Raw genomic sequence first — 26938 nt, forward strand, 5'->3', positions numbered from 1 at the left:
CTTTAGGAACATAGGAACAGGAATAGGCCAGTCAGTCTCAAGAAGGAGACAGTGAGGTCTGCAGATGATGGAGATCAGAGTTGTGTGTGTTGCTGGAAAAACACAGCAGGTCAGACAGCATCGAGGAGCAGGAGAAGCGACGTTTCGGTCAAGACCCTTTCATCAGGAGTCATGTCCTTCCTGATGAAGGGCTCTTGCCCGGCACATCAATTCTCCTGCTCCTTAGATGCTGTCTGACCTGCTGTGTTTTTCCAGCACCACACTCTCTCAACTCTGATCTCCAGCATTTGCAGTCCTCACTTTCCACTATTCAGTAAAATCATGGGTGATCTATGACCTAACTTTATGTTTCTTAGTGTTTTATTAAACAAAGGTATTATCTATTTCCAATCTAAAACTACTAACTGTTCCAGCATTAACTGCCATTAGGGAAGAGTGGGCCATACCTCTACCACCCTTTGCATGTAGAAGTGCTTCCAAGCATCTCTCCTGTATGGTCTGGCCCTAATTCTCAGGCTATACTCCAGAGTTCTGGAATCTCCAACTGTCGAAATACTTTATCTACCGTGTTTTTTCCTGTTAATATCATGAAGACTTTGATCAGATCAATCCTTAGCCTTCTAAGTTCTAGAGAAGGCAAGCTTAATTTGTATAATCTCTCCTCATATTGTAAATCCTGAAGTCCAGATATCGTTGTTGTAAACCTATGTTGGACACTGCATGGCCAATATATTCTTCCTAAGATGTTTGTTTGATCAACTTTTTGATCACCCATCCTAAAATCTATAGCAAAGTGTAAAACTTTGCTTTATAATGCTGCTGCAGCATCTTGGGTCATTGTAATATCTGAAAGATGCTCAATGTTGCAAGCTGTTGTGTCTCCTACATTACTGTTTTTAAACTTGAGTAATTCCTTCTATTCCTTCCTTCCTTGTGGACCTATCTATCTTTTTAAATATATCTATTTCACTTGCATCAACCACTATCTGCATCTTCCTACACTGAGTTTGACTCCTTGCAAGTTTTCTCTGTCTATCCATCCAGTCTCTTCATAACTCTGACAGGTCACTTGGTGGTCTTTTTGAGAGAATAGATCCCCAGCCTGCACCGCGTTTGCATTCAGATATAATCTATTATACAATTAATTGTTCCGGAGGCTCCTGACGACTCTAATTTTCCTTTTAAACCTACCAAACTTTTCAGTACTATGGATTTAGGCATCTTCCAGTTAACAGGTTCACCATTCTTTGGTACTGTTGCCAGCTCTGATAATATTTTCTGTTTATAGAAAAAGCTAAAGCTAGAAAAGTCAGTAAAAGATAAGGTGATGAATGATAAAGATGACGATGAAGATGACGATGAAGATGACGATGAAGATGATGATGCTGATGATGAAGATGAAGATGATGATGAAGATGAGTAAGTTTCCCCATTTCTTTCAGAGATATTGAATTAATTACATTTATTGTTCTGGAGATACAAGTACATTACAAGAGGAAAGTTCTTCTGTGTATAGTCATGTAGTCTGGCCAATATATTATTTCATGCGTGATCACAGGTAGCATTCAATAACAGTACAATGAATGCACAGAAGCTGACCAGAGGTTTTGAATAGTTTTACAGATGTAATAATAGATGCAGAGGAGTGTCGTGAGCTGGGATCTAATTGAAAGTTCACTGGTTTGGAAATTGACAGCTGGTGTGAGTATTGAACATTTTGAAGGAGTCTGACCAGCCTTCATAACCAATACAAAGTGGAGTATTGTTTATATTTAGAATGTTAGATACTCGGGGCTAAGTCATAGGCTTGAATCAAATGCAGTGGTTCATCTAACTTCATATTTTATGCATGGTGAAAAAGATGAGCAATTTACAATTCCTTCTGACCCCCCGAGATCCCATTATAGCTTGGAAGTAGTTTCTTATGTCTACTATTTCTATGACTGTGGTTGTGTAATGTGTCTACAAACCTTACAATTCCTTATAGTTGTATGATGCCTGAAAGTTGCAAGGAATGAGGATGTGATTTAATTATGATGTAATAATAAAGTATTTTTTAAAAATTGACAAGGCTATTCAATTGGAAGCAAATTAATGCTGTTTAATTATTAAATGAGCAATAATTATTGAGAGTACCAATCATAGTTGTTCACTAAAATAGGTGAATGGCACTGTTGGCTGTCCCTCAATTTAAGATCAATGTAGAGTGAGGGTCATGGGTTTCTGCCACAGATCTTCATGCATCTGAGCAGTCTGATTCTCCAACTTTGTGTGCATGGGGCAGGACATCCCATGAAATTGGATGACCTGGAGTGCAGGGTTTCCCTCCTCGAATATTACCATTTCAGCAAACCACAGGGAGGCACAGTTGCTCAGTGGTTAGCACTGCAGCCCACCCGGGTTCGATTCCTGCCTCGGGCGACTGTCTGTCTGTGTGAAGTTAGCACATTCGCCCCGTGCCTGCGTGGGTTTCCTCCCACAATCCAAAGATATGAAGGTCAGGTGAATTGGCCATGCTAAGTTGCCCATAATGTTGGGTGCTTTCGTCAGGGGTAAATATTGGGTAGCTGAATGGGTCTGAGTGGGTTACTCTTTGGAGGGGTCAATGTGGGCTTGTTGACTTGATGGGAACATGGGTATTCCCATACTGTAGCGAATCTAATCACAACTATGGCACACCAGGTTGGGTATTCCATGGAATTCCATGGTTTCAATAAGTTGGTAGAGAATGAGCTAGCGCAGGAGAAAATACTAAGAATTTCAATTTGAAAGCCACGTGCATGCATGCTGTAACAGCAAGGATATAGATGGCTACATTTTCAGTTTTAAATGGGTGAAAAGGGCCAGTTGATGTATTTTTAAAGGCCCAACTCAATACAAACTTTATTTTGACCTGCAAATGTAAAGTGCTATGGATGATGTTAATCAGCTATGAAAATAGAAAATGCAGGACGTGTTCAGCATTACTTGTTTATGTTGAGAGAAAATAGTTAATTTTTTGATTCTGGGGTAGTGTGTCGAACTTGAAACATCTATTTCTCTTCCCACATGATGTGTGACCTGTCAAGTCCTGACATGATCTATTATGTCCTTTTTTCAACAGTACTGGAACCCTTAATTGCAATAGGTATTGTGCATCACTTACTAAAGGTTTCCTCAACTTTTATACCTGATATTCTAGAGAGGAGGAGGAGGAGGATGATGATGATGATGATGATGAAGATGATGACGACGACGAGGAGGAGGAGGAGGATGATGAGGAGGAAGAGATTGTGAAGACTCCTATGAAAACACCCATTAAAGTGAGTTGATGTTGCTCTTAACTCAAACATCAAAAATAGAAACCAAAGTAGGTCATACAGCCTATTGTGCCTCCTTTCAGTACAATTTATGGCTGATCTTCCTACTCAGTAACCTGTTTCTGCTTTTGCCTTGAACCCATTGATCCCTTTTAGCCCTATGACCTATACCTATCTCCTTGAAAATGTTCAATGTTTTGGCCTGAACTGGTTTCTGTGGCAGTTAATTCCACAGGTTCACTATTCTCTTGGAAGAAATTTCACCATAACTCAGTGCTGAATAGATCATTTATTTAATAAATGTAACGAATACCCATCCTTCAATTTGAGGGAAAGGAAATGATTGAGACTTGCAGTCAAGCATAATGATGTAGCTGGATTTGAACGTGCAGCCATGTATATGAGAGGATGCAACTTTTTCAGGTTGGTGCAAAGGAAGGCTCAGGGTGAGTGTCAAACCCAAGTGATGCTCTCACATTTTTTTCCCAACCCCTCAACAGAATGGAATTTATAAAAGTTCGGTACAAGTAAATGATGTACGCTGTAGTTCGGTAGTCCAGAGACTAAGAGGCATAATGTTTTTGAAAAATGTAATTAGGAGCAGGATGTTAAGTTGGAAATAAAGCAGCTTTCCAGCCAATTACTAACGGAGTTATGGATTATGTTGCCTAGTCTATATTAAGCATTTGAAGGTGAACATATTGAAACAGCACTTGACAACTTCATAAATTGAATTACTGAGTACAAAAGTGGATAATTTATCATGAACTGTTACAGAACTCCAGTTAGGCTATAGATAATGTATTGCACCCAGTTCTGATCACCGCGCTGTGGGAATGGTGCGAGTGTACTTGAGAATGCAAAGTGTTCTAGAAGATTGCTTTCAAGAATGTGGGATTTTAGCTCCAGTGTTAAACAGAAGAAGATGGTATTGTACTTCTTGGAACAAAGGAGATTTGATAGAAATGTTACAAGATTAAAGGCAACGTCCTGGTAAGATCACTAACGAGTAATCTATGGGACCATGGGTTCAAATCCCAGTGCAGCAACTGGTGATTTTAAATTCCATTAATAAGTTTGAAATTACTGAGACTGCTATTTATTTTTTTTTAAAAGTCCTGTCCTGTTCATTTGTGTTTCATCTGCTGTGCAGAGATTGAGTCCACAGCAATGTAGTTGAGTTTTATCCACACGGGAGGCTGCTGAGCCACACGGAGGCTGCTGAGCAAGGTGAGGGCCCATGGTGTTCGAGGTGAGCTGCTGGGATGGATTGAGGATTGGCTGTCTAACAGAAGGCAGAGAGTTAGGATAAAAGATTCTTTTTCAGAATGGCAGCCGGTGACGAGCGGTGTCCCGCAGGGTTCGGTGCTGGGGCCACAGCTGTTCGCATTATATATTAATGATTTGGATGAGGGAACCGGGGGCATTCTAGCGAAGTTTGCCGATGATACGAAGTTAGGTGGACAGGCAGGTAGTACTGAGGAAGTGGGGAGGCTACAGAAGGATCTAGACAGTATGGGAGAGTGGTCCAGGAAATGGCTGATGGAATTTAACGTGAGCAAGTGCGAGGTCTTGCACTTTGGCAAAAAGAATAAAAGCATGGACTACTTTCTAAATGGTGAGAAAATTAATAAAGCCAAAGCACAAAGGGATCTGGGAGTGCAAGTCGAGGATTCTCTAAAGGTAAACATGCAGGTTGAGTCCGTGATTAAGAAAGCGAATGCAATGTTGGCTCTTATCTCAAGAGGGTTGGAATATAAAAGCAGAGATGTACTACTAAGACTTTATAAAGCTCTGGTTAGGCCCCATTTGGAGTACTGTGTCCAGTTTTGGTCCCCACACCTCAGGAAGGACATACTGGCACTGGACCGTGTCCAGCGGAGATTCACACGGATGATCCCTGGAATGACAGGTCTAGCATATGAGGAATGGCTGAGGATACTGGGATTGTATTCGTTGGAGTTTAGAAGATTAAGGGGAGACTTAATAGAGACGTACAAAATAATACATGGCTTGGAAAAGGTGGATGCTAGGAAATTGTTTCCGTTAGACGAGGAGACTAGGACCCGTGGACACAGCCTTAGAATTCGAGGGGGTCATTTCAGAACAGAAATGCGGAGACATTTCTTCAGCCAGAGAGTGGTGGGCCTGTGGAATTCATTGCCACGGAGTGCAGTGGAAGCCGGGACGCTAAATGTCTTCAAGGCCGAGATTGATAGATTCTTGTTGTCTAGAGGAATTAAGGGCTACGGGGAGAACGCTGGCAAGTGGAGCTGAAATGCGCATCAGCCATGATTGAATGGCGGAGTGGACTCGATGGGCCGAATGGCCTTACTTCCACTCCTATGTCTTATGGTCTTATCCATTCTCTGAAGTGGCCCAGCAAGCTACTCCATTCAAGGGCAGTTAAGGATGGGCCACAACTATGGGTGAAGCATGTGATTCTTGAACGAATATTTGAAAATGTTCTGTTAGGTTTAGGCAATTTCTTACAATTAGTTGACTGGAGCAACTGAGACTTGGCTGGGAAGGATTGGAAGCTGAATATTTCTGGTTATAAGGTATTCCGATAAGATAAAGAGGGGGAATGGAAAAGGGAGGGAGGAGGTTTGCAATACCAATCAAAGAATTAATTATAACAGTGAGGAAGGATGATATCTTGGAAGGGTCATCAAATTTGGCCATATGGAAGTTAAAAAACACATTACGGCAAACACACCATTGTGTGTATAACATGCACCCGCAGACTATCATGGAGAGATAGAGGATCAAACATATAATCAAATTTCAGAGGTTAAAGTGATAGATTTTAATTACCCAAATAATGTCTGGGATTGTGTGCGTAGAGAGGGAATAAATTTCTAAATTTTGAGCCATAGAAAGGGAGGGGCAGTTCCAGACTTAATATTCTGAATTGAGCCCAGATGGTTTGGAGTAAAAGTTGTACTAGGGCTATGACGAAGACTTGTTTTACACTGGAAGTTTTAATGAATGAAACTTGGTGTTTAATAGGGTGCTGGATGTCGAAATTGGTTCAAAATTGCTTGAAAATGAACCTGCAGGGTGATGGGAATAGAGTGAAGATTGGGACTGACCGGATTGGCCTGCAGAGACCTGATAGGCCAAGTGGCCATCTTCTGTATTGTAATTATTCCATGACTCTAAATCTTCCCAGCTCCAAGATGGGAGTAGAATCTAATTAGATAAGTTTTAATAGCTCTATCTGGTGCTGTGGCTCTCAGGCATGCACCAATATGAATGATATGCAATCAAATCACCAAAAACGGGAAAATATAAAGATTTGGTGGATGGATTTCAGAGTTCCTCAGGATCTTCTCTCCAACCAAAGTGGTCATTTACGATTAAGTGTCTGTGACACTGAGGCGGTTGTGGCTTAGGTAAAGATTTTGTGTAAAGTGAGGTTGTTCCTTAGTTTTTAGGTGGAAAAGTGGAATTTGCATATTTAACCAATGATTTTATTTATAACTAGAAGGAAACAACTAATTTGCTGTCACTGGGTTTCAGATGACCATAGCTTTCAGTACACTGGCTTACACCATGCTGCCACTAGGTTGTGCAGTATGACTGAAACCACCAATTGTGTGACTGCAAGATGATCTGTAAGTTTGTGACATCTTAAGTTCTCTGCAAAGCTATTTCAGGGGGTTTGAATTGCAGGAATCTGTTTGAATTTGTCCAGTCCATGTCACTTGAAAGTTTGCAAAGTCTTCAAGTTTTCTATCCTTTATATTTCTTTTAGTAACTGCTTTAGACTTTGTAGCAGGTGTACTTTCATGGACATGTAGGTAAGGGCAATCAGGTTGTTATTAAAGTAGAGAAATAATTGGGCACACCATTCAACAATGTCAAAAATGTGTGCACTTGGTAATGTATTCTGCACTTAGTCACTTAATATGCCTTTATAGCTATGTGAGCAAAAGTCTCACCTTTGATTCCGAAATTAGTGCAGATCAAGCCCAACTCTAAGCTTTTGCCAGATTGATGCCACGTTGCAGCACTGAAATTGCTGAACAATCCGAGGTTTTGGCTGTTGCTGTTGAGAAAAATCCTTCCACCATTTCAGATGGTCATAAAAGATCTCATGGAAATAATTTTGAATTATCCTGCAATGCAAGATAATTTGGTTATCACATTTTTGACTGGGACAGTGTTGGGCATACGATCGCAGTCATGTTTCACATGGCAGAACAGTGACTGCACTCCAATAGTATTTCATGGACTGTCGAACACTTTGGGAGGTCCTGAAGTTGTGAAAGAAACCATACGAAGACAAGTTTTTCTATTGATTAGGAAGTAGTTGCAAAGCATGTTTTGCTAACTCTCCAACTCTCCTAATCCTGACATCCATTCTACTCCTTTAATGGGGAAAAAAGTGACTGAATGAGCTAACACATTTTTGTTTCTGTTTATAATTGTGTAAATGTCTGTTTGTGTAATCTCCCCATCGTTTCCCTCTCCCATTAACCGTAACCAGCCCTTCATCCTGTGGGGAAATGGCTAGTCTGTACTGTATACAATCACCTTTACCTCATTGGCCTGTTCTGTCATTTCCATCCTCTTACTTCATGGAGACAATAAGTGTTGAGGCATGATACAGATTGAACAGATACTAGCCTGGTGTTCTTAGTTTCTCTGGAAATAGAACTCCTTGCTTGATTATTTTTATATACGTACAGCTTTTGGGAAGTGCTTTGATAGTCTGTTCTCCTTTAGTGGCTGGAAGTTAAGGATGAGAAACTCACTGCTGCGGGGAATTAACCACATGCTGATCCCTGATGAAGAAGATCAGGTAGAGGGAACAGAGAGCAAGTGCTATGATCTGCAAGTCTAACAAGAGGTGGTCCATAACTCCGGGAGCTCAAAGGAGAAGGGCATTTTTAAAAATGCCCATGAGATAGAGAAATGCAGTTAATTTAAGGCCGACTTCAACAGTAGGAAAATGATACATTTTATCAAGGGAAAAATATTAGAATAACTTGCTTGCATTCAGTTCGGTGAGCAGAAGGTACTATAAATCAAGTAAGGAATGTGATGGAACACTCCACGCTTGCTTGGATGAATACAGCTCCCACAACATTGAAACTCAACATAATCCAGAACGAAGCAGCCTGTTTGTTTAGAACCCAATCCACCATCCTTCAACCATTTACTTCCTTCTGTACTAAAGCACAAAGACAGCAATATGTTCTATCTACAACCTGCACTGCAACACACCAACAAGACAAATCAGAATACTGGAGGAACTCTGCAGATCTGGCAGCATCTGTGGAAAGAGAAGCAGAGTTGATGTTTTGAGTCTAAAGACTCTTCTGACATCAAGCACTGACTCTTTCTTTATCTATCCACAGATGCTGTCAGACATGCCAAGTTTTTCCACAATTTTGTTTGTTTCAGATTTTCTGCATCCGCTTAGTTTGCTTCAGTTTCAGTGATTAAATGACCGAGCCTCCTCCAAAACCACTTTCCAAACTCTCCACAACTCCCATTTGGACGAGCAAGGACAGCAGATGTGCAGGAATGCCACTACCTGCAAGTTCTTCTCGAAGTCACTCTCCACCACAAGTTGGAATTATATTGGCATTCTTTTACTGCTAGTGGATTAAAGCCTTGGAATATCCCAGACATCAATGAGTTAGCCTGCACTGTAGAGAAAGGCAGTACACTGCTTCCTTGTCATGGGCAATAAATACTGACTTTCCCTGAGAAAGAGGCCAGGATTTCCATCCTCTGATTGCTATCCTGAAAGTCACTGCTGTAAAACATACTTCTGTCAGCATTGAGTTAGGTTCAACTGTGATGCCTTCCAAAGGAGAAATAGTAGAACAGTACCTGTTATTCAGGGTCAATGTTGTGATGTCAATATTGTCCAGAATATACAAGCTGTTGCTTCACTCTTTTTTTTTGAATAATTAACAGCAGTTACTTGGCCCAAGTATTCACAGTTGGTTTCTATCCATCAGCACTTTGAGAAGATGACAAAAATGAGCAGAATGGGGGCAGAAAAAAAAAGCTAGCCATTTAAAAGAAAAATTAGCCTGCTGTCAGTTGAGAGGTCACAATTAAGTCACTTGTTTTAGAATCTTGCATAAGATCTTACATTTAAATTAAACTCCAGGGACTTGAATAAATCTACGCTGACACTTCCAGTACAATATTGAGGGAATGTGTCACAGATGAGGTGTTAAGTAGAGGAACCACTTGCCCTCTGATTTGTCTTGTGTCCCCTTAGATGCAAAGGATGCTATGACATATGGGGAAAAAAGAAGCTAGGGACATTGACCAGGTTGCTGGGACAATGTTGCATCAAATCATAAAGTAATGGTGTCAAATTGCAGTGCACAAATTTTGTCATTTCTTAGAACATTGACTGCATGATATTGAGAATATATTGAGGTTGTGAATGGTGCAACATAAATGCAAATTATGTTCTTCCTTTTATGCATTCTAAATTAACAAAGCTAAATCAAATTCAAGTTAAAATATTATCAACTTGATTCAAGCAAAGGAAGTGTGAAGTAAAAAGTACATAGTAAAGAAATAGTTATTAGAGTATGTGAAGAAAAAAGCTAATAGCATGTCCTGCAGAGTCTAAATTGTATGTTTCAATCATCTTAACTTGAGACAAACTCTCAACCTGTTGAAATATGTGGTTTTGAATTTAATCATATGGGCCCAGCTTTGTAATCTCTCCTTTGCTTTCAGTCAGTAATTCCTCAGTAGTTCTCCATGCCAAGAAAAAAAAAGGGTCTAGCTGAACAAAGGATGTTTTCTTTTCCTCCTCTCCAGCTGATGACATGGCTACATTCACTTCCAACTGGTGCTTTTGTTGGCCTCTCTGTGCACCTGGGCTTTTTATTTTCAACTCAGGAGATTAACACACAAATGTGGCAGAAAGAAAGGGAAAAAAAAGGTGCTCTGTGCTGCAGCAGAGCCAACCTTAGATCAAAGCGCTCCATGCGACCCCTCTTATTTATTTGTGTGCAGGATTCCGACTTTTGGGCGAGTGGGGGGATAAGGAAGGGAAACAGAAGCTGCAAACATAAGCGTTACGCTTATTCATTATATAATCACCCTGGATGTTTCTGGAATCGTGTTTCAGCCTGAGAACTGGGGTCACTGTGAAGCTTCAGTCGAATGGAGAAGCTTAAGAGGGATGAGCAATAAGCTTTTCTCACCTCTCTCTTATTGACACAATAACAGTCGGTGTTCGTCTGAACTTTCCTACCTTGCTGCTCCTTGGCCCCAAAGACATTAACCCACAGACACTTCCTGACTCACTTAGTTGAGGTGGGCCTTCTCTACTCTTAAGTCTAATTCAGGTGTTGGACTCAGCTCACTCAGAGGCTTGAGAACATAATCAAAACCAACACTCTAGTGCAGCTTCTGGGAGTACTGCACTGTCAGAATGTGTTGCTTTTCAATTTGATATTAAGCCAGGGCTCTGTTTGCCCCCTCAGGTAGTCTTGTGTATTCCACAGCACTATTCAAAGAGAAGGGAAGTCTCCTGATGCCTATTCAACCAATAAAGGAGTCAGCTGTACAGCATGGAAACAGACCCTTCGGTCCAACTCGGCCATGCCTACCAGATGTCCTGAATGAAAATAGTCCCATTTGCCAGCATTTAGCCCATATCCCTGTAAACCCTTTCTGTTCATGTACCCATCCAAATGCTTTTTAAATGTTGTAATTGTACCAGCCTCCTCTAATTCTTCTGGCAGGTCATTCCATACACGCACCACCCTCTGGGTGAAAACGTTGCCTCTCAGATGTCCCTTAAATCTTTCCCCTCTCATCTTAAACCTATGCTGTCTAATTTTGGGCTCCCCTACCCAAGGAAAAAGATCTTGTCTGTTTGCTGTATCCATGCTCCGCATGATTTTATAAACCTCTTTCAAGTCACCCCTCAGCCTCCAATGCTCCAGGAAAAATAGTTCCAGCCTATTCAGCCTCTCCCAATAACTCAAACCCTCCAACTCTGGCAACATCCTTGTAAGTATTTTCTGAATCCTTTCAAGTTTAACAACATCTTCCCTAAAGCAGGGAGACCAGAATTGAATGCAGTATTCAAAAAACTGCCTCATCAGTGTCCTGTACAGCCGCAACATAACATCCCAACTAGTTTATTCCATGCACTGACCAACAAAGACAAGTGTACCAAACATATCCTTCATTACCCTGTCCACCTGCAACTCCACTTTCAAGGAGCTATGAACCTGCACCCCAGGTTCTCTCAATACAGGTGCAAGAGTCATTTACTTCATTGCAGCTTATAGGAAATTCATGTGTGCAACTTGACACTTGTGTTTCTAACATTACAACAGTGTCTATGAGGCTGTCCTGAGTTAAGAATCAGAACAGCGTTGAATTCCTCACATCCCTACATCATCTACGTTGAAAGTCCAAACTTACACAAGCCCAAAAGAAAATAAAACCAAATGTATGGCCCATAAAATTAATTGTAGTCAAAACACCCTTATGATTGTTCTAGATATATTTCCTACAATCTACATGATCTGCAGATTCTGTAACATGGAGCCCTAAAGAAAATAAAAATCAAACTATGCTAATATTCGTATTATCTTTTGTCAGTCAGCTTGATTTACTTTTGGGGAAAGTGAGGACTGCACATGCTGGAGATTAGAGTTAAGAGTGTGGTGCTGGAAAAGCACTGCAGGTCAGGCAGCATCCGAGGAGCAGGAGAGTCGATGTTTCGGGCAAACGCCATTCATCGCAAATCCTAATGAAGGGCTTTTACCTGAAACGTTGGCTCACTTGCTGCTCGGGTGCTGCTTGACTTACTTTTAATCAAACGCAGTCAGTGACACATTCCATTTTGGAGTTGTTCTTTCCGTCATCCCCCGTTCCACATTCTATAATTTCAACTCATTCAAAGCTCTTATCACCGTACCTTAACACTCACTAAGTCCTGTTCAGTCATCAGTCTTCTGCTCACTGGCCTAAATTGGCTACAACTTAAAAAATGTCTTGACTTTACAGTTTTCTCACCGGTGTTCAAATAGCTCCATGACTTTGTCCCGTTCCTAACTCTGTGACCTCACCTCGCCCTATACATTAAGATCTCTAATGCTGCAAAGTAAAACCAAATGCTTTCCCGTGCTTTAAAATCTTAAAGTACACTTGTAAAAGGAGATGCTAAAGATAGTGTATTAAGCCCAGTTAGAGAGAGAGGCTGAACAGGATGGGGTTGTTTTCCCTGGAGCGTCGGAGGCTGAGGGGTGACCTTTATAGAGGTTTACAAAATTGAGGGGCATGGATAGGATAAATAGGTAAAGTCTTTTCCATGGGGTCGGGGAGTCCAGAACTAGAGGGCATCGGTTTAGGGTGAGAGGGGAAAGATATAAAAGGGACCTGAGGGGCAATTCTTTCACACACACGGTGGTTCGTGTATGGAATGAGCTGCCAGAGGAAGTGGTGGAGGCTGGTACAATTGCAACATTTAAAAGGCATTTGGATGGGTATATGAATAGGAAGGGCTTGGAGGGATATGGGCCAGGTGCTGGCAGGTGGGACTAGATTGGGTTGGGATATCTGGTCGGCATGGACAAGTTGGACCGAAGGGTCTATTTCCATGCTGTACATCTCTATGACTATGCTTAGATGATTAGATTAGATTACTTACGGTGTGGAAACAGGCCCTTCGGCCCAACAAGTCCACACTGACCCTCTGAAGAGCAACCCACCCAGACCCATTCCCCTACGTTTACCCCTTCACCTAACACTACGGGCAATTTAGAATGGCAATTCCCCTAACCTACATGTTTTTGGATTGTGGGAGGAAACCGGAGCACCTGGAGGAAACCCATGCAGACGCACAGAGAATGTGCAAAGTCCACACAGACAGTTGCCTGAGGTGGGAATTGAACCAGAGTCTCTGGTGCTGTGAGGCAGCAGTGCTAACCACTCTGTCATACATTGTGTGCCTCTGCCCTCCACACAGACTCCTTTTGGAAAGTTTTTATAAACTTTTGTTTTTTGACTAATGCAAGAGCAACCAATTTGCACACAGCAATCTCCATCAAATAGCAATGCTGTCATTGTTTCATTCTTCAGGCTCTTGGGGAGAATGCACCCTCTCTATTTTATCTAACACCATGAGATAATTTGAGTTGAAATAGGAACAACGGGTGGGACAATTGGGCCTTTGTTAAACGTTTTACCTACGAGACTTCATTCCTTAAGTCCAGAGGTTGCTGAAAATCAGAAATAAAAACAGCAAATACATGCAGGCATCAGTATCTATGGAGAGTGGAAACAGTGTTAACTTTTTTTTTTAAACTTACCGACATGACATGGACATTGCCGGCAAAGCCAGCATTCATTGCCCATTCACGCTTGCCGTTGAGAAGGTAGTGGGGAGCTGTTATGCTGAACTGCTGCAGTCCATTCAGTATAGGCATACACACAGTTTTTCGGTCCACTGAGTGAGCAGCGATGCAGGTTTTGGGTAGGATGGTGTGTGATGTACAGGGGAGGTGATGATCCTATCAGGGAGGGGAAGGGTGGTCATAGTCATCAGAGCATGTTAAATTTTAAAACGTTTTATTTTAATGAGATGTGGGCATCACTGGATAGGCCAGCATTTATTGCCCATCTTTGATAGCCCTGAAGAAGGTGGTGGTGAGCTATTTTCTTGAACCTTTGCAGTCCAAATGGTGTAGGTAGACTTGTAGTGCTGTAAAGAAGAGTTCCAGGATTTTTACCCAGGAACAGCAATATATTTCCAGTTCAGGATGGTGTGTGAATTGGAGGTGAACTTACCAAGTGATGGTATTCCCATTGCATCTGCTGCCCTCCTCCCTCTAGGGGCAAGAGGTTGCAGGTTTGGAAGATGCTCTTGAAGGAGCCTCTTCGAGTCACTTCAGTGCATCTTGTAGATGGTACACAGTGCAGCCACTATGCACTGGTATTGGAAGGAGTAAGGTGGCTGGTGCCAATCAAAAATTCTGCTCTGTCCTGAATGGTTTTGAACTTCATGGGTGTTGTTGCAACTGCATTCATCAGGAAGTGGGGAGGATTCCTTCAAACTACACATCTGTACACGCAGCCTTTGAGGAGTTCGGAGCAAAATTGCTTGTTGCAGAGTTCTCAGCTTCTGATCTTATTAGAGAATATTTGGTGGTCATCAATAGTAACTCTCAGGATGTTGATACCAATGGGTTTAAGGGGCGATAGTTATATTCTCTCTCGAAAGAGATGGTTGTTGCCTAGCACTTTTGCAGCAGCAGAGAAGGGAATGTATCTATTATTGTTGGTGTGCCAGCATTACAAAGACTACCAGTACAAGGCAGCTTTTTAATTAGGGATGGGCCACCTTTTTAATTAGGGATGGGCAATCAATGCTGCAGAAGGACCTGGGCAGGCTAGGAGTGTGTGCAAGCAAGTGGAATACAGTGTGGACAAGGGTGAGCTTGTGCACTTTGGTTGGAAGAATAGAGGCATAGGCATATAGACTGTTTTCTAAATAGGGAAGAGCTGCGGAAATCTGAAGCCCAAAGGGACTTGGAGTGCTAGTTCAGGATACTCTTCAGGTTAGCATGCAGTTCAAAACATTTAAAAGGAATCTGAATGCGTACATGAATACGAAGGCTTTAGAGGGTAATGAGCCAAGTGTTGGCAAATAGGAGTCTAGTGCAGACGAACTGTTCCAAAAGAGTCTGTTTTCATGCTGTATAACTCTGACTATAATTTGGCGGTTAGGAAGGTAAATGCAATGTTATCATTCGTTTGAAGAGGGCAGGAATATAAGAACAAAGATGTACTGCTGAGGCTTGAGTCAGACTGTATTTGGAATATTGAGTTGTTTCGAGCCCTCTAAAGATGAGCTGGCATTGGAAAGGGTCCAGAGGAGGTTTACAAGAAAGATCCGGGGTGGGGGGTGAGGGAGGGATAAAAAGGGCTTTTGTTTTTATTCATTCATTGGATGGGCAGCATTTATTGCCCAGAGGCTTGAGGAGCCTTCGAGGACTCTTGGTCTATATTTGATGAAGCAGGGGATTCTCATTGAAACTTGCAGAATACTGCATGACCTGGATAGAGTGGATGTTTCTACTAGTAGGAGAGACTGGGACTAAAGATATAGCTTCCAAGTGAATGAATGATCCTTTAGAACTGTGGTGAGGAATTTTTCCACCCAGAGGATGATGAATCTGTGGAATTTGTTGTCACAGAAGGCTCTGGAGGTCAAGACGTACTTAAGACCAAGGGATAGGTTCTTTATTTATGACTAGATTAAATGTTACAAGGAGAAAGCAGGTGAATAAGATTGAGAAGCGCCTATCAGTTCTGGTTGAATGGCAGAGCAGTTTCGATGAGACGAGTTTTGTTCCTATGTCTTACAGTCTTATGGCCACATGTTGTGCTCCTGTCCCTAAGTGTTACTGTCTTATCCAGGCAAGTGGGGAATATTCCTTATAGATGGGATTTCCTAAAGCCTGTTCATCAACTTCAAGGCACAACTAAGGACTGCAATGAAATTCTTTCTCAGATACTTCATCTTGGATGATCGTAGCTCAACAAAATTCAAGAGAATGTAAATTAAGACTAGGCTGTTCAGCCCTTTGAGCCCGCCTTGTCATTGATAAGAGCGTGACTCATCTGGTTGTGCCCCAACTCTCATTTTCTCTCTACCATAATAGACTTTGATGATCTTCTTTGTCTAAATCATCTTTAATATTCAATGGCCAAGGTTCCGCCATCTCAATCTTAGGGAGATGATTAGACATAAAATCCCTGGAGTGTAGAAGCATGCCATTTGGCTTATTGAGTCCATACCTACCCTCCAAACAGCATCCCAACCAAGCCCAGTGTTTCTATGAATGTTTTTTTTAAATTGCATTAGTAAAGTGTAGTCCTGCAAAAATGAGTCTGGAAAATTCATAATGGAAAGTAAAGAGAAAGCAGCTGAATTGAATAGGTATTTTATATCAATCTTCACTGTAGAAAATTCAAGTAACGTCCCAGACGCAACAATGAGTGCAGAAATGAAATGAACAGGAAGGAGAAACTTAGAAAAATTGTAGTCACCAAAGAAGTGGTGCTGACTAAATTAGTGGAGCTGTGGTTTAACTAGTGCTGAGGTCCTGTTGGACTTCATCCTATGAGCTTAAAAGAAGTGCCAAGTGAGATAGTTGGTTTTGATTTTCTAGACTTCCCTTTATTCGCGGAAGATTCCAATAAATTGAAGGTAGCAAATGTAACTCCTTTACTCAAAAAAGGAAGGTGACAGCAAGAAGGAAACTAAAGATCAGTTAGTTTTGATATCTATCAGCATGAACATTTCAGAAGCTATTAGTAAAGAAGTTACAGCAGAGCACTCTCATATGTTCAAGGCAACCGCTATTTGACCAATCTGTTGCAGTTCTTTGAGGAGGTAGCAAGTGCTGTGTATAACAGGAAACCAGTGGATGTGCTGTTCTTCGATTTCCTGGGGAAGTTTGGATAAAAGGAAGAAAGGTATGCTTGCTGAATTTGTTGATGGCACAAAGGAAGATAGAAAAGCAAGTTGTGAAGACAACTTAATGCTGCAGAGGGACATGGACAGATTAAGTGAGTAGGCAAAGATATGGCAAGCAAATGTTGGAAAATGTGAAATTGCTCATTTGGGCAGAATAAAAACGCCTATTGTCTAAATGGTGAGAGATTGCAGAGGGATTGGGATGTCTTAGTTCATGAATCACATACGGGTAGTATGTAGTTGGAGCAAGTAATTAGGAAGGTTATAGAATGTTATCATTTATCAGAAGGGAAATCAAATGTAAAAGACAAGTATAGGAAAGTTTGGAAACCGTTTAGGGAAAGTTTCAGACACATTCCTGGAATGAAAGGTTTGTCTAACAAAGAACAGTAGTGCAAGGTTACGCTTTTATCCACTGGAGTTTCAAAGAGGAAGAGATTACCTAATTGAAACACAAGGGTCTTGACAGGGTAAATGTAGAGATGATGTTTCCTCTTATGGGAGAATCTAGAACTAGGGCTCATTATTTAAGCGTTGAGACCAAAAGAGAAAATGCTGGAAAATATCAGCAGGTCTGGCAGCATCTGTAAGGAGAGAAAAGAGCTGATGTTTCGAGTCTAATTGACCGTTTTGACAAAGCTTTGACAAAGGCTTAGTTAGACTCGACGTCAGCTCTTTTCTCTCCTTACAGATGCTGCCAGACCTGCTGAGATTTTCCAGCATTTTCTCTTTTTTTGGTTTCAGATTCCAGCATCCGCAGTAATTTGCTTTTTTTTAAAGCGTTGAGTGTGTTCATGGGATAACCCAGCAGGTCAGGCATTATCCGAGGAGCAGGAAAGTCGTTGTTTCAGGCCAGAGCCCTTCAGAGATTCCTGATGAAGGGCTCTGGCCCGAAACATCGATTCTCCTGCTCCTCAGATGCTGCCTGACTTGCTGTGCTTTTCCAGCAAGACACTCTTGACTCTGATCTCCAGCATCTACAGACCTCACTGTCTCCTCATTATTTAAACATCAAACCTTACTCATTACGAGAGTGTAAGTATTTATTTTGTTGAGGGTGAGTCTTTGGATCCTTCTTTCTGAAAAGGTGGTAGAAGCCGAATCCTTGAATAGTTTTAAGGCAAGAGGTCGGTAGCTTTTTTTGTTAAGCGAGGGAATGAAAAGTTATCAGGGTAGCCTGAAATGTGAATTTAAGTTTACAATCAGATCAGCTATGATCTTCTTGAATGGAGAAGCCTACTATTCCCGATCGCTATGTTCAGGAAAGATAGCGAAGAACAAAAGGGGAATGGGTGGGGTTGCATTGTAGTGTTGGTAGCCAGAGAAAGAATCATTTTGTTCGAATTGCTAAGTTGAAAGCTGCTTATGATGCTACTCTGGCTATTCTGTAGCCCTTGAAATAGTAGTTAAAAACTACCAGAGCAAATCTATTTCTGAAAAAATAGATGTGTAGAATAACTGTGGAGCAATGATACTGAGGAATGTTTAATTATTCAAATATTTCTTGGAATAGATATTCACGCTTAAGGTAAGAAAGCAGGAAAAATTTCTGAAACATGGTTATGAGAACTTTGTTACTAAATATGTTCTTGCTCCTAAGTAGAAAGGCATCTGGTGCTGCGGAATGAGGGTCAAGTAAACCATGGATCTGGGAGAGCATTTGGGTAAAAGAGATTAATTACCATATCTAAACCTTATGATTACCCATGGAGAAGAACAAGGAACAATGTCCAGTAGAAGTTCTAAATTTAAAAATAAATAATTTTGATGGGATGAGTAGGAATAGAACCAGGGATTGACAGGAAGGTCTGGAATGAACAATGGTTAAGGAAGAGATGCTTCAGACAGAGACAGCTAAGTGATTTTTAAGATTTGTAGCTCAGGGTTGTGGTTCAGGTTGTAAGTTTACTTGCTGAAGAGCTGGAAGATTTGTCCTCCTGTTTCATCGCCCTGCTGGGTAACATCATCATTGAGCCTTCGTTGAAGCGCTGGTGTTCTGGCCCACTTCCTATTTGTGTGTCTTGGTCTGCTGTGGTCAGTGATGTCACTTCCGGTTCTTTTTCTGAGAGGTTGGTAAATGGGGTCCAAATTGACGTACTTATTGATTTTGAGTTCTCGTTTGAATGCCAGGCCTCCAAGAATTGTCGTGCATCTTTGTTTAGCCTGTCCCAGGGTGGATGTGTATCCCAGTCGAACTGGTGTCACTCATCGTCTGTGTGTAAAGATACAAGTGATAGTTGGTCATGTCTCTTAGTGGCTAGTTGGTGCCAGTCTGTCTGATGTAATGTTTGTCGCAGTCCTTGCAGGGTATTTTGTATATGACTTTTGTTCTGCTGGTTGCTGGTACAAGGTCCTTTAGGTTCATCAAGACTGGGAGGCTCACTGATGATGTTACCTAGCATGATGACACAAATTCTGAGTGCAAACCTTTTGAGCTCAGTGAGTAAACGTAACCAGAGGACAGCAATGCACTGACAGTGGTGGAAGGTAAGGGAATCAAAACTTGGCCTCCTTGAATGATGAAACCAAAAAAAAAGTGTGTGCTGCACAAGGTGAATTCTTCAAATGAAAGTCAGATAAAATGAAGTGAAAGGAAAAAGTAAGACTAGCAAAGGGAGAATATAGAAGGGGTGGCTCAGTGGTTAGCACCGTTGCCATACGGTGTCAGGGACCCAGCTTTGATTCCAGCCTCTGGCGACTGTCTGTCTGTGCGGAGTTTGCACATTCTCCCTGTGTCTGTGTGGGTTTCCTCCGGGTGCTCCGGTTTCCTCCCACAATCCAAAGATGTGCAGGTCAGGTGAATCTGCCATGCTAAATTTACCATAGTGTTAGGTGCATTAGTCAGAGGGAAATGACACTGCCAGTCCGTGAGGCGGCCAGGTCTGTCAATCAAACGTTGGTTGGAGGCAGAGGAACAGTCTGACATCGCACAGAGCCGTGATAATAGGGGACTCCATAGTGAGAGGAACTGACCGGGGATTTTGTGGCAGCAGGTGGGACTTAAGGATGGTGTGTTGCCTTCCTGGTGCCAGGGTTAAAGACATCACAGACAGAGTGCAGGAAATCCTCAATGACGAGGGTGAAGAGCCAGAGGTGGTGGTACATGTCGACACAAATGATGTCGGGAAGAAGAGGAGGAACATACTACAGCGGGACTTTGGAGAACTAAGAAGAAGGTTGAAAAGCAGGACGTCCAGGGTGGTTATCTCCGGTTTGCTTCCAGTTCCTCGGGCTGGAGAAGCCAGAAACAGGGAGATAATGGACTTGAACGTGTGGCTGGGGAACTGGTACAGGAAGCAAGGATTTAAATTCTTGGATCACTGGGGTATGTTTTGTGGTAAGCATAAATTCTACAAGAGAGGCGGTTTGCACCTTAAGAGGTTGGGGACCAGCATTCTGGCAGGTAGGTTTGCTACTGCAATGCAGCTACGTTTAAACTAAGTAGTGGGGGGGGGGACAAACTGGATGTTTAAGAAGGAAATTGGAGGGAAAGTTAGAACAAGGGAAGTCAAGAAAAACAACTGTATCAATGAGGCAGAAAACTCAGAAAGGGATCATGCTGTAAGGTTGAGTGAAATAGGGGTTGATGGGAAGGGTGAGGGCAGTAACACATTAAAAATACTATACATGAATGCACGAAGCATTAGACATAAGATGGATGAGCTTGAGGCTGTTTTGGAACTTGGCTGATACAATATTGTGGGGATAACTGAGACGTGGCTTCAAGTGGACAGGGCCTGGGAAATGAATATTCAAGGCTACACGTGCTATCGTAAGGACAGACTGATGGGCAGAGGGGGTGGGGTGGCCATGTTGCTAAGGGATGATAGTCAGTCCCTTGCGTGGGGGGACCTAGAGTCAGGGGATGTAGAGTCAGTGTGGATAGAGCTGAGAAATTCTAAGGGTAAAAAGACCCTCTTGGGAGTTATCTCCAGGCCCCCACAGTAGTCTGGATGTCGGATATAAGTTGAATCAGGAGCTGAAATTGGCCTGTCGCAAAGATGTTACTACAGTTGTTATGGGGGATTTCAACATGCAGGTAGACTGGGAGAATCAGGATGGTATTGGACCTCAAGAAAGAGACTTTGTGGAGTGCCTTCAAGATGGATTCTTAGAACAGCTGGTGCTGGAGCCGACCAGGGAGAAGGCAATTCTGGATCTGGTATTGTGCAATGAACCAGAATTGGTCAGGGACCTCGAAGTGAAGGAGCCATTGGGAAGTAGTGACCATAATACAATAAGCTTCAATCTGCAATTTGAGAGGGAGAGGGTGCAATCGGAAGTGACAATATTTCAGTTGAATAAAGGGAACTATGGCGCTATGAGGGAGGAGCTGGCCAAAGTTCAATGGTGCAATACCTCAACAGGGATAACAGTGGAGGAACAATGGCAGATATTTCTGAGTATAATGCAGAAGATGCAAGATCAGTTCATTCCAAAAAGGAGGAAAGATCCTAGGAGGAGGCATGGGATGCCGTGGCTGTTGAGGGAAGTTAAGAAACATATAAAGTTAAAAGAGAAAAAGTATAACATAGCAAAGATAAGTGGGAAAACTGAGGACTGGGAAGCTTTTAATGAACAACAGATGATTACAAAGAAGGGAATACGCAGAGAAAAAAATGAGGTATGAAGGTAAACTGGCCAAAAATATAAAGGAGGATAGTAAAAGTTTTTTAGGTATGTGAAAGGCATAAAAATGGTTGACTAAAATTGGGCCTTTGAAGACCGAAACAGGGGAATGAATATATCATGGGGAACAAAGAAATGGCAGAAGAATTGTTACTTCAGATCTGTGTTCACTAGGGAAGACACAAGCAATCTCCCTGAGGTAACAGTGGCTGAAGGACCTGAACTAAAGGGAATTTATATTTGCCAGGAATTGGTGTTGGAGAGACTGTAGGGTCTGAAGGCTGATAAGTCCCCGGTGGATGGTCTACATCCCAGGGTACTGAAGGAGGTAGCTCGAGAAATCATGGATGCGTTGGTGATTATTTTCCAGAGTTTGATAGATCGGGGTCAGTTCCTGCAGATTGGAGGGTGGCTAATGTTTTACCACTTTTTAAGAAAGGTGGGAGAGAGAAAGCAGGAAATTATAGACCAGTTAGTCTGACCTCGGTGGTGGGAAAGATGCTGGAGTCTATTATAAAGGATGAAATTATGACACATCTGGATAGTAGTAACAGGATAGGTCAGAGTCAGCATGGATTTATGCAGGGGAAATCATGCTTGACTAATCTTCTGGAATGTTTTGAGGATGTAAGTCTGAAGATGGACGAGGGAGATCCAGTAGATGTAGTGTACCTGAACTTTCAGAAAGCTTTTGATAAAGTCCCACAGAGGAGGTTAGTGAGCAAAATTAGGGCGCATGGTATTGGGTGCAAAGAACTAACTTGAATTGAAAGTTGGTTGGCTGACAGGAAACAAAGCGTAGTGATAAACAGCTCCATTTTGGAATGGCAAGCAATGACCAGTGGGGTACCGCAGGGATCAGTACTGGGACCGCAGCTTTTTACAACATATTAATGATAGAGAAGATAGTATTAGTAATAACATTAGCAAATTTGCTGATGATACTAAGCTGGATGGCAGGGTGAAATGTGATGAGGATGTTAGGAGATTACAGGGTGACCTGGACAAGTTAGGTGAGTGGTCAGATGCAGTTTAATGTGGATAAATGTATGGTTATCCACTTTGGTGGCAAGAACAAGAAGGCAGATTACTACCTAAATTGATTCCATTTAGGTAAAGGGGCAGTACAAAGAGATCTGGGTGTTCTTGTACACCAGTCAATGAAGGTAAGCATGCAGGTACAGCAGGTAGTGAAGAAGGCTAATAGCATGCTGGCCTTCATAACAAGAAGGATTGAGTATAGAAGCAGAGGTTCTTCTGCAGCTGTACAGGGCCCTGGTGAGACCACACCTGGAGTACTGTGTGCAGTTCTGGTCTCCAAATTTGAGGAAAGACATTCTGGCTGTTGAGGGAGTGCAGCGTAGGTTCACGAGGTCAATTCCTGGAATGGCGGGATTACCTTACGCTGAAAGACTGGAGCGACTGGGCTCATTTACCCTTGAGTTTAGAAGACTGAGAGGGGATCTGATTGAGACATATAAGATTATTAAAGGATTGGACACTGTGGAGGCAGGAAACATGTTTCCGCTGATGGGTGAGTGCCGAACCAGAGGACACAGCTTAAAAATAGGGGGTAGACAATTTAGGACAGAGATGAGGAGAAACTTCACCCAGAGAATGGTGGCTGTGTGGAATGTTCTGCCCCAGAGGGCAGTGGAGGCCCAGTCTCTGGATTCATATAAGAAAGAGTTGGATAGAGCGCTCAAGGATAGTGGAATCAAGGATTATGGCGATAAGGCAGGAATAGGATACTGATTAAGGATGATCAGCCATGATCATATTGAATGGTGGTGCAGGCTCGAAGGGCAGAATGGCCTACTCCTGCACCTATTGTCTATTGAAATGGGTCTTCGGAGGATTGGTGTGGACTTGTTGGGCCAAAGGGCCTGTTTCCACACTGTAGGGAATCTAATAGACAAAAATAAGGTGGTAAAAACAATGACTGCAGATGCTGGAAACCAGATTCTGGATTAGTGGTGCTGGAAGAGCACAGCAGTTCAGGCAGCATCCAAGTAGCTTCGAAATCGACGTTTCGGGCAAAAGCCCTTCATCAGGAATGATGAAGGGCTTTTGCCCGAAATGTCGATTTTGAAGCTACTTGGATGCTGCCTGAACTGCTGTGCTCTTCCAGCACCACTAATCCGAAAATAAGGTGGGGCTAAGGGGTGACTTTATAGGTGTTATTAAAATCATGAGGGGCATGGATAGGATGAATAGACCAGGTCTTTTTCCCAGGGGTGAGAGAAACTAAAGAGGGGATTTAGAGTGAGGGGAAAGATTTTAAAAGGGATTTAAGGGGCAACTGTTTCATGCAAAGAGTGGTGTGTGTATGGAATGAGTTGCCAGAGGATGTGGTGTAGGCTGGTACAGTTACGACATTTAAAAGGCTTCTATGGCTCTGTGACTGTAAGAGAATGAATTAAAAATCATCTGATCTGTAGTTTGCAATGCAAGTAACTATAAATGGTTGGTTAACAGAGTTGAGACTCATGGAATTGGAGGATCAGTATCAACTTCGCTTCAAAACTTGGCTGAAGAGCAAAAAGTAGTCAGTTGTTAAAAGTCGTTTTGGACTTGAGGATACTGTTTGGCGGTATTCCCCAAGAGTTGGTGCTGGGATACTTTTTTTGACATATAAATGACTTGGATATCAGAATACAGTAAAAGTTTAAATTTGCCAGTAATACCAAACTTGAGCGGTAGCAGACAGTGAAATTGATACTGATTTGATAGCAATGGGATATGGACAGGCCAGCAGAATTCAATGCAAAGATCGGTAAAGTGGTGTGCTTTGACAGAAGGGATAGGGCAAAGCAAGCAAACTTACTAGTGCTGTTCCAAATAATCTGCAGAACAAAGGAACCCAGCAGTGAAAACTCATCGATCTTTGAAGGTGACAAGACCTATTGAGGGAGTGGCTAGAAAAGGCTTGTCATCAATAAAGAGGTATTGAGTAAGCATTGTACTGAACCTTTATAAAGCTATGGTTAGGCCACAATTAGAGTTCTGGTCTCTACTTTAGGAAAGGTGCAGAGATTTATCAGAATTGGTGAATACAAGGTTAGATTTGAAAAATTAATGTTGTTTTCCTTGGAGCAAAGAAGATTTGCAATTTAGATGGATACAAAATTGTGGCAAGGTTGGACAAGAAAGATCGTTTGTTTGTTTGTTTCAGCTTTAGTTATATGCAGTGAAAGACTAAGATTTAAAGATTTTGACAAGACTTGCCTGGGGAATGAGAGGAAGAACTCCTTTATGCACTAAGTGGTCATAACCTTGTATTCCACCATGAAGGTGGTGGAATGCAAACACGATTGGTGATTTCTAAAGAGAATCAGGTGGCACTCAAAGGAAATTAATTTAAATGCCTGCATGGGTAGAGTGGGGGAATGAGCCAGACTCTTTCGCTGTAGGGAAAGCCAAAGTGGACACAATGGCGTGAATATGGGGAAGTGAGGACTGCAGATGCTGGGGAGTCAGCGTTGATAAAGCATGGTGCCGGCTAAAGCACAGCAGGTCAGCAGCATCAGAGGAGCAGAGATTCACAGTTTCAGGCCTAATCCTCCTTCAGGATTGTCCTGAAGAAGAGAGGCCCAAAAAATCGACACTCTTGCTCTTCGGTTTTTCCAGCACCACACTTTTTCAACACTCACAATAGGGTGAATAGACCCTTCTGTGTTACAAATTACTATGACCTTGTGCCTCGGTTGGTGATGTCTATTATTGCACTGATTTTGTAATTGTTTTTCTTAGCAAGTTGAACTGACTAGAATGCTTCTGCATGCCGTCATAAATATCCAAAATCAAACCAGAGTATGTGTACTGTCCCAGAAGCCAATGTATATGTGTGAATTTGACTGCTACTCCAGTTCAGGCAAGACTCTACCATCTGATAGTCCAGCACAAAAGCAAAGCTCATTGTTTCCCATTGTGTTAACTACAGCTGAGAAAGAAAGATTTGGATAAAATAACACAATAAGACTAGAGACAGGAGCAGAATTAAGTTATTCGGCCCATCAAGTCTGCTCTACCATTCAATGATGGCTGATATTTTCCTCAACCCATATTCTTTACTTCTCCCCTTAATCCCCTTACTAATCAAGAACCTATCCATCTCTGTATTAAAGACACACAATACCTTGGCCTCCATAGCCATCGACAGCACTGAGTTCTACAGATTAATCACTAATTCATTGGCAGTGAGCAAGAACAAATGTTAAATGTTGTCGCAAACTTCCTGATTTTCTTTCTGTAACTCTGGTCATTTCTCTGTTAACATCTGGATGTTTAAGATAAACCATATCCACCAAATACAATGTTTGAATTTAAATGGCACAATTTACGCTCTCATTTTAGTAGCCCTACTGCAACTTGCTGCATTTCCTGACATGTGAAACAAAAGGGTCAAGGTGCAGGGCATCACCTGAGTTGATTGACATAGGAGAGAGGAGAAAATACGTAAACCAACAGCATTTGAGAATGTCAAAGTTGCAGGTCATGGAAGACTGTAGCAGAGAGGAAAACTTACATTAGTAAGGAGTGCCATAGCTTTGTGGTCTCAAGGAATACAAGTCCATGTTTTGAGTAATGAGTTAATGCATGACAGGATTTCATATTAGATTAGATCACCTACAGTGTGGAAACAGGCCCTTTGACCCAATAAGTCCACACCGACCCTCTGAAGAGAAACCCACCCCCCTATATTCACACCCGGCTAATCCACCTAACACTACAGGCAATTTAGCACAACCAATCCACCCTAATCTACACATCCTTGGACTGTGGGAGGAAACCGGAGCACCCAGACGAAACCCACGCAGACACTGGGAGAAAGTTGCCTGAGGCTGGAATTGAACCCAGGACCCTGGCGCTGTGAGGCAGCAGTGCTAACCACTGAGCCACTGTGATGGATGTGGGGAGGATGGAAAGTAATCCAAGAAATAAAATTAAGTGCAAACATTTGAAAGAGTAAAATAGAAATCAAAAAATTAAATAAAGGCAGAGCATTGCGGATGCTGGAGATCTGAAAGAAAACCAGATACTGGAGAAACTCAGCAGGTCTGATATAATCTGTGAAGGGCGGAACAGAGTTATTGTTTCCAATCCAGTATGACTGTTGAAGAGTTCTGAAGCAGTTATTGGACACAAAACGTAAACGCTGTTTTGCTCTTAGCAGACACTGCTCACTTGGTGAGTTTCCACAGCACCTTTCCGTTTTTCTATCAGCTTGTCTCAAATTGAGTCATAAGGTTTTACAGCGTGGAAACAGACCCTTCGGACCAACTCATCCATGCTGACAGAATTTTCTAAGTTAATCTAGTCCCATTTGCCAACATTTGGCCCATAGTTCAAACCCTGCAACCCTGCATCATCCTCGTAAATATTTTCTGCACCCTTTCAAGTTTAACAACATATTTTCTAAAGCAGGGAGATCAGAATTGAATGCAGTCTTGTAACCAATGTCCTGTACATCTGCAATGTGAGATTCCAGCATTTATACACTATATGCAGACCA

General features: G+C 42.1%; 1 protein-coding gene across 1 annotated transcript in view; it reads left to right on the top strand.

Annotated features, from left to right (window-relative positions):
• The window catches only part of npm1b (nucleophosmin 1b), a 130450-nt gene that overhangs the window by 45452 nt on the left and 58060 nt on the right, over window positions 1-26938 (top strand). The window contains exons 6-7 of the mRNA XM_072577614.1: window positions 1289-1419; window positions 3182-3302. Of these exons, the coding sequence (XP_072433715.1) occupies window positions 1289-1419; window positions 3182-3302 (252 nt within the window). The remainder of the gene's footprint in view (window positions 1-1288; window positions 1420-3181; window positions 3303-26938) is intronic.

Source organism: Chiloscyllium punctatum, chromosome 1, assembly GCF_047496795.1.
Source record: "Chiloscyllium punctatum isolate Juve2018m chromosome 1, sChiPun1.3, whole genome shotgun sequence".
Lineage (NCBI taxonomy): Eukaryota > Metazoa > Chordata > Chondrichthyes > Orectolobiformes > Hemiscylliidae > Chiloscyllium > Chiloscyllium punctatum.